Source organism: Aulonocara stuartgranti (genome assembly GCF_965226115.1).
Source record: "Aulonocara stuartgranti genome assembly, chromosome: 23".
Taxonomy (NCBI): Eukaryota; Metazoa; Chordata; class Actinopteri; order Cichliformes; family Cichlidae; genus Aulonocara; species Aulonocara stuartgranti.
The window spans coordinates 5,114,516-5,129,448 of NC_138958.1; the positions used below are offsets into that span (position 1 = coordinate 5,114,516).

Below are 14,933 nucleotides of genomic sequence, written 5' to 3' on the forward strand. Positions count from 1 at the left end.
ATCCATAAGCATAGAGGGATCCAAACTTCAAGTACTGGTGTTTATTCAAACACATCAAAACAAACACAAGTGTTTATTTCCAAGTATAGGATTATTTGCAATCGCCATAATGACTATATGGGTTACTTGGTCTGCAGTGAACATGCTTCCTCTGCCCCCAGCATCTGGTCATCTAGCAATTCTGTAAAGTAACAATTTCAGTATTTGTACATCAATGGTATTGGTGTGTTTCTCATTGGCATATGGCAGTGCTACAAATCTTTGTGCGAAGTGACTGTACTAACCGATTCTCATTTCAAGATGTCCTTATGGTACTTGCTACAGTGTAGCGGCTCGAGTTAGGCTGGACCCGTTGGCCAGCTACCCTCAGGGTCATTCCACGGTTGATTACATGGTCCACTATTGTAGCTCTGATGTCATCAGCAATTCTATTTCTTACTCTTCCTACCCTTCCTCTCCCCCCTCCTCATCTTCCTCTCCCCCCTCCTCGTCTTCCTCTTGCTCCTCCTTGTCCTTGTCGTCCTCTTCATCCTACTTCTTCACCTCCACGTCCTCTTCCTCGGCCTCCTCTACTTCTCACTCTTTCTGCTCCCTCCATTGTACTCCGCACACACAGCTTACCTGTATTATAGTGCTTAGGCTGATTGCAAAGTGAACTAATTATCTAAGAAAGTTTTGACATGTGAAAGTGTGCCAGACAGTTGGCAAATTAGTGTTAATGATAGCCATACATGTGTATACTTTTGCTAGGAGTGTGTTGGAAATTTGGTAATTGAGTGTTGTGCAGTGAATTGTGCCTACAGTTTTGCAAAGTGTGTGTTACAAAATTGCAAACTGAGTGCAAAGCAGTTTTTGTGCTTTTAGTTTTGCAAACTCAGTGAGTGGTTTTGCTATAAGTCTGAATAGTTTTAGAGATCGTGCTACAGGAATCACAGTTAGGGTTTAAGCATTCAGAAAAAACTGTAATACAGTCCCCGCTGTAGTACGTAACCAGTGGAAAACTCTGTGGCTAACACACAAGACGTTTCTCCAGATGTCTAACAGAAGCATTGTGAAGCATCGAGGCCTTTTAATTTAAAAAGGATAGGCTACCGAAATGTTCAAACTGTAATTCAGTACCTTATTTAATTGTTTGTACATAAATACGAAAACGACTCGTACTTTTTTAAAAAAGTTGTGTCCACGTGCTTTACAAAGTAAAACTAAAGTGGTCCCAGTTATTACACTTTGCAAAACTGTAGGCACAATTCACTGCACAACACTCAATTACCAAATTTCCAACACACTCCTAGCAAAAGTATACACATGTATGGCTATCATTAACACTAATTTGCCAACTGTCTGGCACACTTTCACATGTGAAAACTTTTTTAGATAATTAGTTCACTTTGCAATCAGCCTAAGCACTATAATACAGGTAAGCTGTGTGTGCGGAGTACAATGGAGGGAGCAGAAAGAGTGAGAAGTAGAGGAGGCCGAGGAAGAGGACGTGGAGGTGAAGAAGTAGGACGAAGAGGACGACAAGGACAAGGAGGAGCAAGAGGAAGACGAGGAGGGGGGAGAGGAAGATGAGGAGGGGGGAGAGGAAGGGTAGGAACAGTAAGAAATAGAATTGCTGATGACATCAGAGCTACAATACCCTGAGGGTAGCTGGCCAACGGGTCCAGCCTAACTCGAGCCGCTACACTGTAGCAAGTACCATAGGGACATCTTGAAATGAGAATCGGTTAGCACAGTCACTTCGCACAAAGATTTGTAGCACTGCCATATGCCAATGAGAAACACACCAATACCATTGATGTAAAAATACTGAAATTGTTACTTTACAGAATTGCTAGATGACCAGATGCTGGGGGCAGAGGAAGCATGTTCACTGCAGACCAAGTAACCCATATAGTCATTATGGCGATTGCAAATAATCCTATACTTGGAAATAAACACTTGTGTTTGTTTTGATGTGTTTGAATAAACACCAGTACTTGAAGTTTGGAAACCTCTATGCTTATGGATCTATGACAGAAGTATGAGCTCAAACTGACATAGCCTACCTTGTGCACAGAGAAAGCAAAAGCCAGATGTGTTTTGTATTCATACCATCAGTGTGCAGTTGGCGCATTGTGTGCTTAGTAGATGATGGCTTGTGTGTACTGTTTGATACGGAAACACCACTTTTACGAAGGTGTGAAGAGTTAGTCTAGCTGTGTTTGCTTTTGCAAGAGAACTACAATGTTTTGATTATTGGGTGACAGGTTTTCTTATTTGTGTGAAGAGTTTTGCAAAATTAGCCAATAGTTACAAAAAATGTGCTTAAGCAATCAGAAAAAACTGTAATGTGTAATGAAATATGAGCTCGGGCAAATCTTGTGTTTAATATTGCACAAGAAACAAGACAAAACAGCTTTCCTGTCTTTGAACAACACATGGAAATTTTCACCTCTTCAGAACAACTACTGAAACGTGCAGGAAATCCAGTGTTTATTACACAGTGTGGAAACTCGATGCTGGACTCAATCAAACATCAAAGATGATGATGATGATGAGATAGCCTTTATTTGTCAGTTGCAGTTGCCCACAACCGAGATGACAGACCTTGCCAACCGTACATACAATACACAAACATCACTGCTGCAATCTTCGATTGCGCCTCCAGCTGATCTGGTGTCCACATTGGATGGGAGGTAAGCATGGGAGGAGGCGTTGGATCCGGGGTAGGGAGGGTGATAGTGAGGGCGTATCAGTGTAGGTGTTTCGTGCGTCTGCATGTGTGTGTGTGTGTGCGTTGGTTTACAACACCAACTGTCTGCCATCTATAATCCAGTTTTGAGATCCCTTCCCAGACGCCTTAACGCTCACATCCTGGGCCGTCTGACCTCAGGAAATCACATGATAGGGTGGGGCCAGGTTTCACAATGACTCTCCACCATTTGACCCTTAGAACTGAAGAAGCTTCTCGGATGAAAGGTGAAACGTCTTCAAGCAACTCAAAGAAGTCCAGACGCTTTTCTTTGGATGACTGAGAATCTTCACAGACACCTATATTTTAAGTTCTTTCAAATCCCTTGGATGTTGTCAAATTAACATACTTAATTGCAAAATGATTATTTTTAGATTGGGTAGTTAAATTGTAACCTTACATTTTATTGTACTTACTTTGAAGGACTTGCCTTTAGGGAAGTAATATCCCCCAAACTGAAGTAAAATAGTTAGTGTATCTGTGTATTGCTTAAGACCCCAAAGGGAAGTACGGTCCTCAAAAGTGGCACAAAATGGTTTATCTGTGTTGGTTTATCACTGAAGACACCAAAGGGGACATTAAACATTCCCAGTCCCCAATAGGAAGGTAAAAATACTGTATGAAGAAATATTGCTTAATGAAATGAAAATCTCAAGTGATTTATTTTATTTCTGTGGATTTGGAGGTGTAAAATTCAGTTGTCAGCCTGCTTCTAAACCAAACAGAAACCGGTGTCCCCAAAGGGTGGGAGTTAAAAAGTGCGACCTCAAATTTGACTCAAGCGAGTATACACACGCGTGTGTGTGTGTGTGCGCACACACCTCAAACACATATAAATTGCAAATTTATTTATTTATTTGTATTTATTTGAGAAGAAGCCCCAAAACTATGACAGAGCTTCCATTGTCCGAGCCATTTCTCGCTATATTAATATAAATGACTGAACTTCCCATTTTTCTAGTGATAGATAGAATATTTTTTCTTAATACAAAAACAAATGGTAGAACAGGTTATAGGTATTAATACAAACATTTCTAAAAACCTTATTTATATCCGTTTATGAAACGATTTTTCCTCTGGTCAGCTGTCAGGCTTGTTACCATTTAAAACTGAAAAAAGAAAAAGAATACAATTAGTTTCACATAGTACAGGAAATATAGGAAAATAATCAGCTGTCAAATAAAACAGTAAAATCATTACCTTGTGACATGTTAATCTGATTTGTTAGCAGCATTTCTGCTTCTGTTTCATTCATGTTCATGTATACAGTGTCAGCTTTGTTCTGTAGAAAGATTGTGATTATATTTGTTGGTACTGACTTGGAGCAATGCACCTTTAACTTAGGTTATCGCTTACTTTGAACTCTGCAAACAGAGCGCTGCCCATCACTCTCTGCACTTGGTCCTCAACAACAGGGAAGGAGACGACAAAGTACTACACAGAGATGAAAGCAGACACCAGAAGCTGATATTCATATGTCTGAATTAATGTTTCTTTCTACAGATGCAAAACCAAAACAAATGAGAAACGGAGATGAACCAAACACATTTTTACAAACAGCCCAACTTCAAGAAAAGCAGCCTCTGTTTCCACTTAATTACAAGGCTGGCACTTTCTGGTTCTAATTTAATGCAAAAGAAAAAAAACTGGAACACAATAATTGCAAATTACTGCTTACACATTTTTCTTAAAGAGGGTGGAGGCAGTGGGGACCAAGAAGCAGTGATAAGAAAACCCATAAGTAATCAGAAAATTCTATCAGAACAGTAACAGAAACTCAAACCATCTAAAAACAGTTGAAAATTGGGCAAGACATAATGACTTTAACTGTCCTGCTTTGTAGACATGCATTAGTAGATTGCTGACAGGACCACATTCAAGCATGAGGTAATGAAGCTCTCAAAAAGCAGTTGGGTTACAACTGTGAATATGTCCTATTCTGCTGAAAAGAAAATGTAAAGAACAAAAAAAAGTGAAGTCTTAAAATAGAAGGCTGAAGCGCTTTATAGTATTTTTTTTTTATTTGTACCAAATGGTTGTGAGAAATCATCATAGGTGTCATCAGCCTGCTTTTTTGAGAAGACACACACACACTGAAGTACCTCTAACGTTAGACTGGCTTGTATTTGGCCATCAGGATGTTCTCTGTTGCCCATAGTGTGCAGAAGATGCTGGATCACTCCAAGAGAGAGCAGCTCACGAGAAAGCTCTTGATCTTCCTCAGCCAGCAGCCTTTAACAAATATTGAACATCATTAAAATGCAGAAAGGACATCGGGCATAAAACTGCCAAATCAAACATGGGGAGCTACTGGCTATTGTGAACCCTTGTGACATGGGAGCAGCTAAAGATAGCTACTTTATTACAACATATAAAGCTATCACACTGCCATGAATAAAATGTTATGTCATGGTTTTATCAAACCATGGCCTAAAAAGTCAGTTTAGCTTCATGCATCTCAATCTATTTACTGGGAAGTATAAACCACTGTCACTCTAAATCACCCTTTTTGCTACCAAAGAAAGTGGTAACAAGGCAACAACACGACACCTGCCAAAAAGGAAATAGTTTTGCAGGTGGTGACTATAAACCATTGTTCTCTTCTTATCCCTCCTGACAGATTTTTCTCTAGTTTTTCTTTTAGCTTATGACTTTGTCACTGCAGCTGGGGTTTAGGAGGTAGAGCAGGTTGTCTACTAATTCAAAGGTTAATGGTTTGAGCACCTGGCTACTACAGTCAAAGTATCCTTGGGCAAGATACCAAACCTTGAGTTGTTCTCCTTGCATCTATCGTGAACAACTCAGGATTTTTGTTTATACTGTCCTCATTGAGTTTCTGTGGGTGTGTAATGCAAATGTTAGAGAAGATATAAGTATGTATGTATGTAAATGAGTGTGTGATTTGTTTCTAAAGGTTTGGTCATAACATCCACATGACGCTCCATGAGCACGGCATGATAGCAATGGTCTTTGGCAACCACCTGCAAAGCCATCATGGTTTTGAACAATTCACATTATGTTCTGTTTGCTAACTGGACAGAGAGATATCCCAGAAGTTTAACTGAGTTTGTGTTATACTGTGATTGAGGAGGTTATTTGGACTCCATACCGTATTGTTTTAGCTGCAGCAGCTTGCTGTACAAGTACAGGGAAAGATCCAGTCATCTCAGTCATCTCTGATTCTGACAAGATTGTATAAGGTTGTCAATAAAACATTTTATGAAAATGACTGTGACAAGTTAGGGCTCATTTACAAAATTATAACACATTCACTGATGGGTTGTGTAACTGTATCACAAACTGCAGAAAGGCACCAATTAAAATATGAAAAGGCGGCCATAATTGGTCAAAAGAAAGAGGTGTATATTAAAGGCTTTCACAGCGCACAACCAAACTCTAATGTCACCTTTGCTGATTTGATGCTGGTGTTCTTTTTCTTTAATAGGCCTCAGTAGAGCCACCAAACCAGTCAGTAGAACTGCCTTCACATCATAATGCTTCAGGTCTAAGATGAGTTTAATGGCTGTCAAAGATATAAAGAGACAAAACCAGAAAAGCTGATTAATAATAACAGGATCGCAATTTTTCATCCACAATCACAATGGCTAATGGAATGATTTGTTATTTCACAGGATACAAAGAAATTTCAGGATAAATTTAAAAATTAGCGTGTCAGCTTACCTTCATCCTGAACTTCCAGGTGTAGGGATCTGAGTGTGTTAAGCAGAGGCTCTACAATGCTGTAATGGGCTGTTTTCATTTTTCGCTGCAAAAGAAAAAATGTTAAAAATCAGTTCTGCAACATACAGACTGACTGCAGTAACATACAGCTTTGTGCATACTCTGTAAAATGGCCTGTATTTGTATAGCACTTTACTAGTCCCTAAGGACTCCAAAGCGCTTTACACAACCAGTCATCCACCCATTCACACACACATTCACACACTGGTGATGGCAAGCTACATTGTAGCCACAGCCATTCTGGGGCACACTGACAGATGGCTGGCTTCACCTGGATGATACATAAGGTGTGCAGAATAAGCTGCAGGGATTTAGGTGAGCTACAAGTCATGCAGGTAATCAGATATTTGTAGACTTGGTCCTGATATCTGGGATTTCCGTGGGACAGGGACTCCAAAAGGACCGACGCTGCCTCTTTGGTTTCATCTCTGTTTGATGTGAACAGGCACTCGCCTATGACTTTAACACCTGGAAACAAAGCAAAAGAAGCATTACTGATAAAATAAACTATATTGTAGGCTGTTTTAAAACCTGATCTGAAATCTAAAATAAATTTACATATGCCACAGACAAATGTGAAATTTACCGTGACTTTCACAGATGATCTCCTTGTACTTGCGACCTGCTTTTGAGACAGTGAGTAGAAGTTTGATGGCTCCGGCCTTGTCATCATCTTTGCTCTGAGAGTGGCTCAAAATGTCCAGCAGAGTGAGAGCTCCCCCATCCTCCAGGAAGTTCATCAGATACTGATCACTGATCAAATCAGAAAGATGGTTTATTGAAAGAAAACATCTGTTGGCCTAAAGATATTTTTGCAGATTACAGTCCCGCATTTTGGGTCACTTACTGACAAGAAGCAGACAGGAAAATCCCAAGTGCTTTCAGCTGAAGTCCCAGGAAGGTGCCTAACATGTAACTGAAGTATTAGTAAAGGGTTGTCCAGTTGCAGGCACATTCTGAAAACTTTATTCTGATATTTTATGCTAGAATATATTCAGCACCATTTGGCTGTATGTGTATAACAAAAAATATGTTTTATGATTTAAATGTGTTGTTTTCACATGTTATGCAGGCCCCTCAAAATCAAGATAGTCCCAAACCCGTGCAGGTTTAACCAGCAGTAGACTTAAATTAAGCCTCATTTAAGTCTTCAAAATAAATCCTGCAGGACTTACGCAAGGAAACACGAATCCCACTACTATTTGGAAATATTTACACCCCACCCAGGACACGTTTTTTGAGCTGTACAAAAAATATATGTCCAAAACTAACAGTTTTCCTAGACCACGGCTGAATAAAGGATACGTGAGCTTCATCCATGTGGTAAGTCGAGCTAGGAAGAGACTGGCGACCTGCGCAAACTCCAGCTCCAGCTCATAAAACGTCTTCCCCGTGTTTTGAGTCACAAAGGTGCTCAACATGCGACCGCGGACCCTCATGTCACCGCGGTCCCATTCCCGAAGAAAGCTGAGAACTTTGCCGATGTTAGCTTGTTGCTCTTGTGTTGACATCGTTTTGTTGCCTTGCTTATCGCTGGTAAACCGAAATTAAGCAACAGTGAAGAAGCAGAGCCAGAAATCTGAATAATTATCCAGAGATACAGAATAACATCTTAAATTCGGAGGCTTGATTTTGGTAGCTTTCTTCCTCTATCTCTGGTTTGCTGCTGCTAACTCGCGGTTGCTTAGTAACGGCCACACACTGGCACCCGGAAACTTGGTGGGAGGAAAATCAGAAGAACTTCTGACACTACTGCCGCTAAAGACAACTAGGAGTGGAGTTGACATCTTTAACACGGTGAAGGAGTTTTTCGCGGAGAAAAAGGTACCTTTGGAAAAGCTGGTATCGCTGACTACCGACGGAGCTCCTGCTATGATCGTCAGACATACAGGATTCATCGCTCACTGTAAAGGTGACACAGAGTTCCCAAACTTTATGCATTACCACTGCATCATTCACCAGCAGACGTTATGTGCAAAGGTGATCGGCTTTGGGCACGTCATGACTCCCATCATGAGTGGACACTTGACCTTGCATTTTTAAGGGACATTACTGGGAAACTGAACCATACGAAGCAAAGGTAGGACTGTTGCTGACATGATGCTTTAAATGCATTCTATCACTTGTACTGTGCTGTAATTAATAAACTAACATGTGTTATTATCCAAATGTTACTGCAGGAAAAGCATTTTTTCGCAGATCAATGTTGAAGCTACAGTTAATAACGAAGGTTTGCATCTTTTCGCTGTAACATATGAAATGTATCACAATAACGTTTATTGAACTGTGTATTTGCCACCTATTAAAGGTCTTTTATATAGTGTCTCCGTCGCTTACGGCCATACCACCCTGAACACGCCCGATCTCGTCTGATCTCGGAAGCTAAGCAGGGTCGGGCCTGGTCAGTACTTGGATGGGAGACCGCCTGGGAATACCAGGTGCTGTAAGCTTTTTCGCTTCTACACACAAACCGCAGAGGGCGCTGCTGCTCAATCAGTGGAGACAGCTTCAGTAAATACTCACTGATAACATTTCTAAAACTTGGAAAATGCTGACTTTTAAAAGCTTCGTAACAGGTTTCTTCAGGCCGGTTCTCTGGTTGTGAAAGTCCAGCGACAAAAAGGATCCTCATTTTTTCCTAGAGAACATTGAACAAATGTATTTTTCTTTTTTAGATCTATAGTTTATTCATTTGACCTACATTTGGTATGACATTTTAAAGAGTTTTACCTTTGTGACTTCGAAATATTATCTTATATATGATACTTAAAGATTTTATCTAAAAATATACGTATTTAACTTTATTATAATGATTTTATTTCAGACAATGTGATGTAACTTGATACAAATAGTTGTTTTCTGTCTGACAGAACAGGAAGCATCAACTTCATAGTAGCTATTTGCATAATTAAGACATCAACTATAAGTGTTCCCTAAATTTCCTGCACACATGAAGAATTCCCATTCCTCATATGTGCCATGTTGTCTGCAAACCTGACAGTTCAAAAAATCCTGTGTTGATTAAGGATGGCAGTTATTTCCTGAAACAGAGAGCACTCACCTCAAACCACGGCTTGGGCTCTCTAGCCAGTCTCCTGGATAGAGGGTGGACTCTGTCTCAGTCTGGAGTTGCCCCTGGTGAAAGGCGGCGGGCTGGGGTGGGTATCCTATTATCCCCTCGGCTTGCTGCCTGTACGTTGGGGTTTCTCCCAGTGGACGAGAGGGTTTGTTCCCTGGGCCTTCAGGTTGGGGAACAGGCCCTGACTGTCATCTGCGCTTGTGCACTGAATGGAGGTCCAGAGTACCCAGCCTTCTTGGAGTCCCTGTGTGGCGTGCTGGAGGGTGATCCACCTGGGGACTCTGTTGTCCTGCTGGCAGACATCAATGCTCATGTGGGCAATGACAGTGAGACCTGGAGGGGTGTGATCGGCAGGAATGGCCTCCCGGATCTGATCTGAACAGTGTTTTGTTTTTAGACTTCTGTGCAAGCCACAGTCTAGCCATGTGGAAAAGCAAGTTCGAACATAAGAGTGTAATCAGTCCATTTGAGGATTCAGGGGTGACCCTGAATCCTCCCTTAGCTATGCTGCAATAGGTGTAGGCTGCTGGGGAATTCCCATGATGCATGAGTATTTCTTCTTCAGTCACCTTTCTCACTCACTATGTATTAATAGACCTCTCTGCATTGAATCACACTTGTTATCAATCTGTGTCCCTCTTCCACAGCATGTCTTTCATCCTGTCTTCCTCCCCTCACCCCAAGGTCACGGCAGATGGCTGGCCCTCATGCATTATTGTAGGGTCTACCTTACAATATAAAGCGCCTTGAGGCAACTGTTGTTGTTGTTTGGTGCTGCTTAAATGAAATTGAATTGAAATCGAATCAGCAGCTCACAGTCCCAAACCAGGTAGCAAAGACATAGTTCTTACATGGCTTCATCAATTCTGTGAACTGCATACTTATAAAAAGAGTTTTCACTTTGGAAAGTGGGATGGTTTTCTGGAAATTGTATGAAAAGATTTGCAATTTCAATATAATAAGACAGACACTAGCCAGAAGCCATTTTGAGAATGCAGTGGGGAGAGGTGAAAGTGATTTTAATCTTCCTTGTATAGACGTATTGGAAATGCAAACATTTGATTGGAAAGATATTATTTTAGACTCAGAGGAAAGATTCATACAGCAAGTCAGTGAAAAGTAATTTTTGGAGAGCCATAGGTTTACACAAATGGGAAGAAATCTTTAGTTTTTTTTTTTTACCTGATAAATATCTTGACATGTTGACTGCAATCAGATGACACATGAGTGTGCAAATGACTGAGGTCTGGATGCAAAGCTTGGAGGTTTGAATTCAGAGAGGATGACTGTGAGCATAGATGGTCTCTATGTTATATAGATACAGTCTGTGTTGTTTAGGCCTCATTACTATGCACATTTTCACTAGATATTAGAACAACATTAAGAAAAAATGCCTTTGATTATTTTGAGAATAAAGTCAGAATTTTGAGATTAGAGTCAAAAATGTATTTCGAAAAAAAAGGTTGAAATGTGAGGATTACCCTTGTTGTCCAAAGACATACTGCTACGGCTGCTATACCCTCTATAAAATGCCTTGTTTAGGCGAGTTATTGAAACAAATTGATCAGCCGTTTTGTCATACAGCATACATCCCCTTGCATTTATAGATGTAACTATCGATAACCTTTCTGTCTGTCCATTACAAGCCATTTTCTTGTGTGCAAATTCATTCTTCAACAATTGTGTGTTTTTCCATCCAGATGCAGTTTTCTGCACCATCTTATCAATGTTCTTATACTGATCACCACATTGTGTTTACATGCTAATAGAGAAATCATTTCCTTCCTGTTACCAAAACCGATTCTGAAGTACAATTTCACTCAGAGGATATAGCAACCATGGCAGTTTGTAATCTGTAGTCTCCACATTTAAACTTTTTTCTTGAAATACTATTTCAACTTTTTTCTCAATTATTTTTTCTTATTGTGGCCCTAATACTCGTTTGTACACCTTCAGGGAATTATTCAGATGTAGGAGGAGCACTGGAATTAACAGGAGTACTTGAGTGCTTCCCAATTGATAGTGAAAAAAATTAAATCAGGTGTCATTTCCCCTTTTTGTGTTTCACAACTTGTGATTACACTTTTGTTTATTTATTACTCTTTTAATTATTTCTTGGCTTTTTTTCTTTTACTTTATGATTTATGATCTATTAGCTGCATCAAGCTCAATGTTCCTCTTTGTGGAAATGTTTTACCCAAACGCTGATAGCTCAATTTCCATATTTTTCCCATAAACCCCATTCGTAAACATGAAAGCTTCCTGTTCACTGGGGGTTTCTTTACCAGATGTGTTAGCCATGCTCACAATTGTCTAATTTTATCTAGCATGCTCAAGTCTCCTATAGACCCTGAATACAAACAGGCATGGGATTCTATTTTTGACACCAAGTTTGTTGTGGAAATCTGAAATAAAATGAGGTGCACACAACCATGCTGTTTTCATTTGCTTATTTAACTTTGGGGGTCAAACAACAGTACAGACAGCACGCCAGCAGAATTACAAGCACAGAAACATATAAAGTTACAAGTTATCTACATCCCATGGTCATAAAATACATTTAGAACATTGTAATAAAAGATAACTTGAACATCAACACTTGCTGTAATTGAAAGAATCCATGGTGACAGAATAAAGTGATAAGGAGCTTTGAATTCAATTAGGTCAGCTTGACAGAGCGAAGTAGCAGAATCTTTTTAATTTTCACTTTTGGTTACATCGACAGAGCAATCAGGAATGCTTAAATTACACCTCTGAGAATCTTGTCGATCCATTGACGGTATTTTGAGATGTCCGTATAGACATTGGGTACATCTGGGTATTTGCAGTTTAAATTTTTGTTGAAAGAAACAACACCAACTGCGAACCCATTGCAGACCAGAGGACCACCGGAATCTCTCTGTGAGGAGGACATATTTTAATTTTGTCAGTTTATATTAAGTGTTTTATATATTTTGCAAAATCTAATTAGTATATATTGAAGAGACAGAAAACATACCTGACAGAATCCTTTATTTGTTCCATAGCCACCTGCACAGATAACTTTGTTAGGAAGATCAGGCCAGTTTTTCTTACAGATTTGATGTTGAATGACAGGAACGTTCACCACTCTCAGCTCATTAGGTAGAGTGTAATTTTCAGTGAAACCCCATCCAGCCACCTGGCACACTTCATTTTCTTGTAGTTTTATTTCAGCATGTGGAAGCTGAATTATCCTTGCTGTGCGGTCTAGCTGAACTTTCCTAGATAACTGAAGACACACAACATGAAATGAAAATTTGAAATGTCTGTTTTCATACAGTAACCCTTTTGCTGTGATGAAATTTGAATTATAACGCCACAAATATAGGGTCTTATAATTCATGTGAAACTGTTACAACTATGAATATGTACATACTTTAAGGAGCATGATGTCATCACCATATTGAACATTTCTATAATTTTCAAACTTGATGGATTTTTTAATCTCTATTTTTTCATGATGGTCGTTGAGATTGTGGCTTCCAAGAACAACGTGTGTAAGGTTCCTGAAGAAGTAATCAATGAGACTTGGTCAGTACATTTTATAAAAGCGTACTGACCACAAAAGACGTTGGATTACTTACAACTTACTTACTCATTGTCACAGTGTGCAGCAGTGACCACAAAGTCTTCAGCGATGAGAAATCCTCCGCATATATGACCATGTTTGTTCTGCACTGAGGCCATATAAAGCATTGAGTTCTTTGCTGCCTTTTCCCCATGTATAATATCACTTCCATGCCCTAAAAAAGTAAAACCAAAATTAAGTTAATGTCCCAACAAATGGTTGGAAATTGATAACAAAGACTTGCAGTTCTTACCGAGGCATGCAAGAAGATGGAACAGTAGAAGTTTTTGCAGACCGTGCATGATGTTAGCCAAACGGTGAACTGTTTCTGGTAGGAGCATCAAGGAGACCTTTTTATAGGGTGTTTTGCCTTGTTGATAAGTATGATAATAATCACTCTCATTTTGACTTTGAACCACATCCTTTTCACCCACCCAAGCCACCCCCACTTTGAGAAATGTGAGAAATGTTGCGAATGTCTTTTTTGTGTTTTATTATGGATGCATAAAACCAAGAAAAAAAACCTTACATCCGATGACCAAATGCTGATCAAACAACTTTTTTAAGGAGCCAAATTTTGTGTGCTTTCTTTCCCAGGCAAGCTTACATATCAGCTCAGAAAGTGAAAGTGTAACACAATACAGAAACAGTGTAATTACGATACCTTTTTAAAGTCTCACCTTTGCAAAACAATATTTTTTAACTGAGTTTTAACTTTGTGGATACTACACCATCACAAGAGCAACTAAACACCCTGCTGCTGGTGACCTTCTACAGATCCACCATCGAGAGCCTGCTCACCTATGCAGTGACAGTGTGGCATGCCAGCTGCAGACAGGAAGAGACTGCAGAGGGTGGTAAACACAGCGCAAAAAATCATCCTTGTCTGCCATCTATAACTCCCGTTGTCTCAGCAGGGCCAGAAACATCTTGAAGGGCAATACCCACCCCGGCTACCATCTTTTTAACCTACTACCCTCTGGCAGGCGCTTCAGATCCTTACAGGCCAGAACAAACAGACTCAGGGATAGCTTCTTCCCCAAAGATATCACCATACTCAACTAAAACTTGCACAAACGTAATTTGCACTTCAGTATCTGCACTGACTGTATCATCGTTCTCTGGCGGTCTGTTTCTGTTACTTGGTGCTGTGTATTTATATTATATTTATTGTTATATTATTGTATAGTTTTTTAGAATGCGCTAAGCACATGTGCACTATGGAGCTGTTTTAAATCTTGTTATAATTTGTATAATGACAATAAGGACTTTCAATTCAATCACAACTGGTATTTATATTGAGGATTTTCCTAAACAAATAACTAAAAAAACCCCACCATTATTCGCTGGAATAGATCAAAGCTGCTGAACCACATTTGAATTCTGTGATGAATTGTTTTTCAATCAGGGAAATCACAATTACCAGATTTATGAATTTCATTGTTGTCAGTTACAGCAATAAAACTACTGCATTCACGCTATTAATAAGTAAAACAGCAACTGATACATATAGATAAGAGTCGAGCATTATCGCTCATCTGTTAACATGCTAACTGAACACATCAAGTTTAACTGGCTATAAAATGTTGCTGATAAGTCTGACTTTCAACAAACAACCACATGCACATCAAAGAAATACAGCATAATAAAAAATAATATTAATAATAATACATCCATCCATCCATCCATTCGCGTCCGCTTATCCTTTTCAGGGTCGCGGGGGGCGCTGGAGCCTATCCCAGCTGTCATAGGGCGAGAGGCGGGGTACACCCTGGACAGGTCGCCAGTCT

General features: G+C 39.7%; 2 protein-coding genes across 2 annotated transcripts; both read right to left on the bottom strand.

The window, feature by feature from the left end:
- Positions 1 to 3,536: 3,536 nt before the first annotated feature.
- Positions 3,537 to 9,252, bottom strand: armh1 (armadillo like helical domain containing 1). Its single transcript, XM_082523983.1, has 11 exons — positions 7,781 to 9,252; positions 7,323 to 7,391; positions 7,062 to 7,228; positions 6,747 to 6,943; positions 6,416 to 6,500; positions 6,141 to 6,257; positions 5,844 to 5,916; positions 4,837 to 4,966; positions 4,091 to 4,168; positions 3,935 to 4,016; positions 3,537 to 3,843 (listed from the first exon to the last, which is right to left on the bottom strand). Exons 1-11 carry the CDS (start codon positions 7,984 to 7,986, stop codon positions 3,815 to 3,817), a joined length of 1,233 nt encoding a protein of 410 aa, XP_082380109.1. The 5' UTR covers positions 7,987 to 9,252; the 3' UTR covers positions 3,537 to 3,814.
- A 2,737-nt stretch (positions 9,253 to 11,989) lies between these two features.
- Positions 11,990 to 13,484, bottom strand: LOC309700461 (mast cell protease 1A-like; the record flags this gene model as incomplete). Its single annotated transcript, XM_082523986.1, has 5 exons — positions 11,990 to 12,453; positions 12,553 to 12,804; positions 12,952 to 13,081; positions 13,171 to 13,318; positions 13,397 to 13,484. 5 exons carry the CDS (start codon positions 13,482 to 13,484, stop codon positions 12,295 to 12,297), a joined length of 777 nt encoding a protein of 258 aa, XP_082380112.1. The 3' UTR covers positions 11,990 to 12,294.
- Positions 13,485 to 14,933: the final 1,449 nt, after the last annotated feature.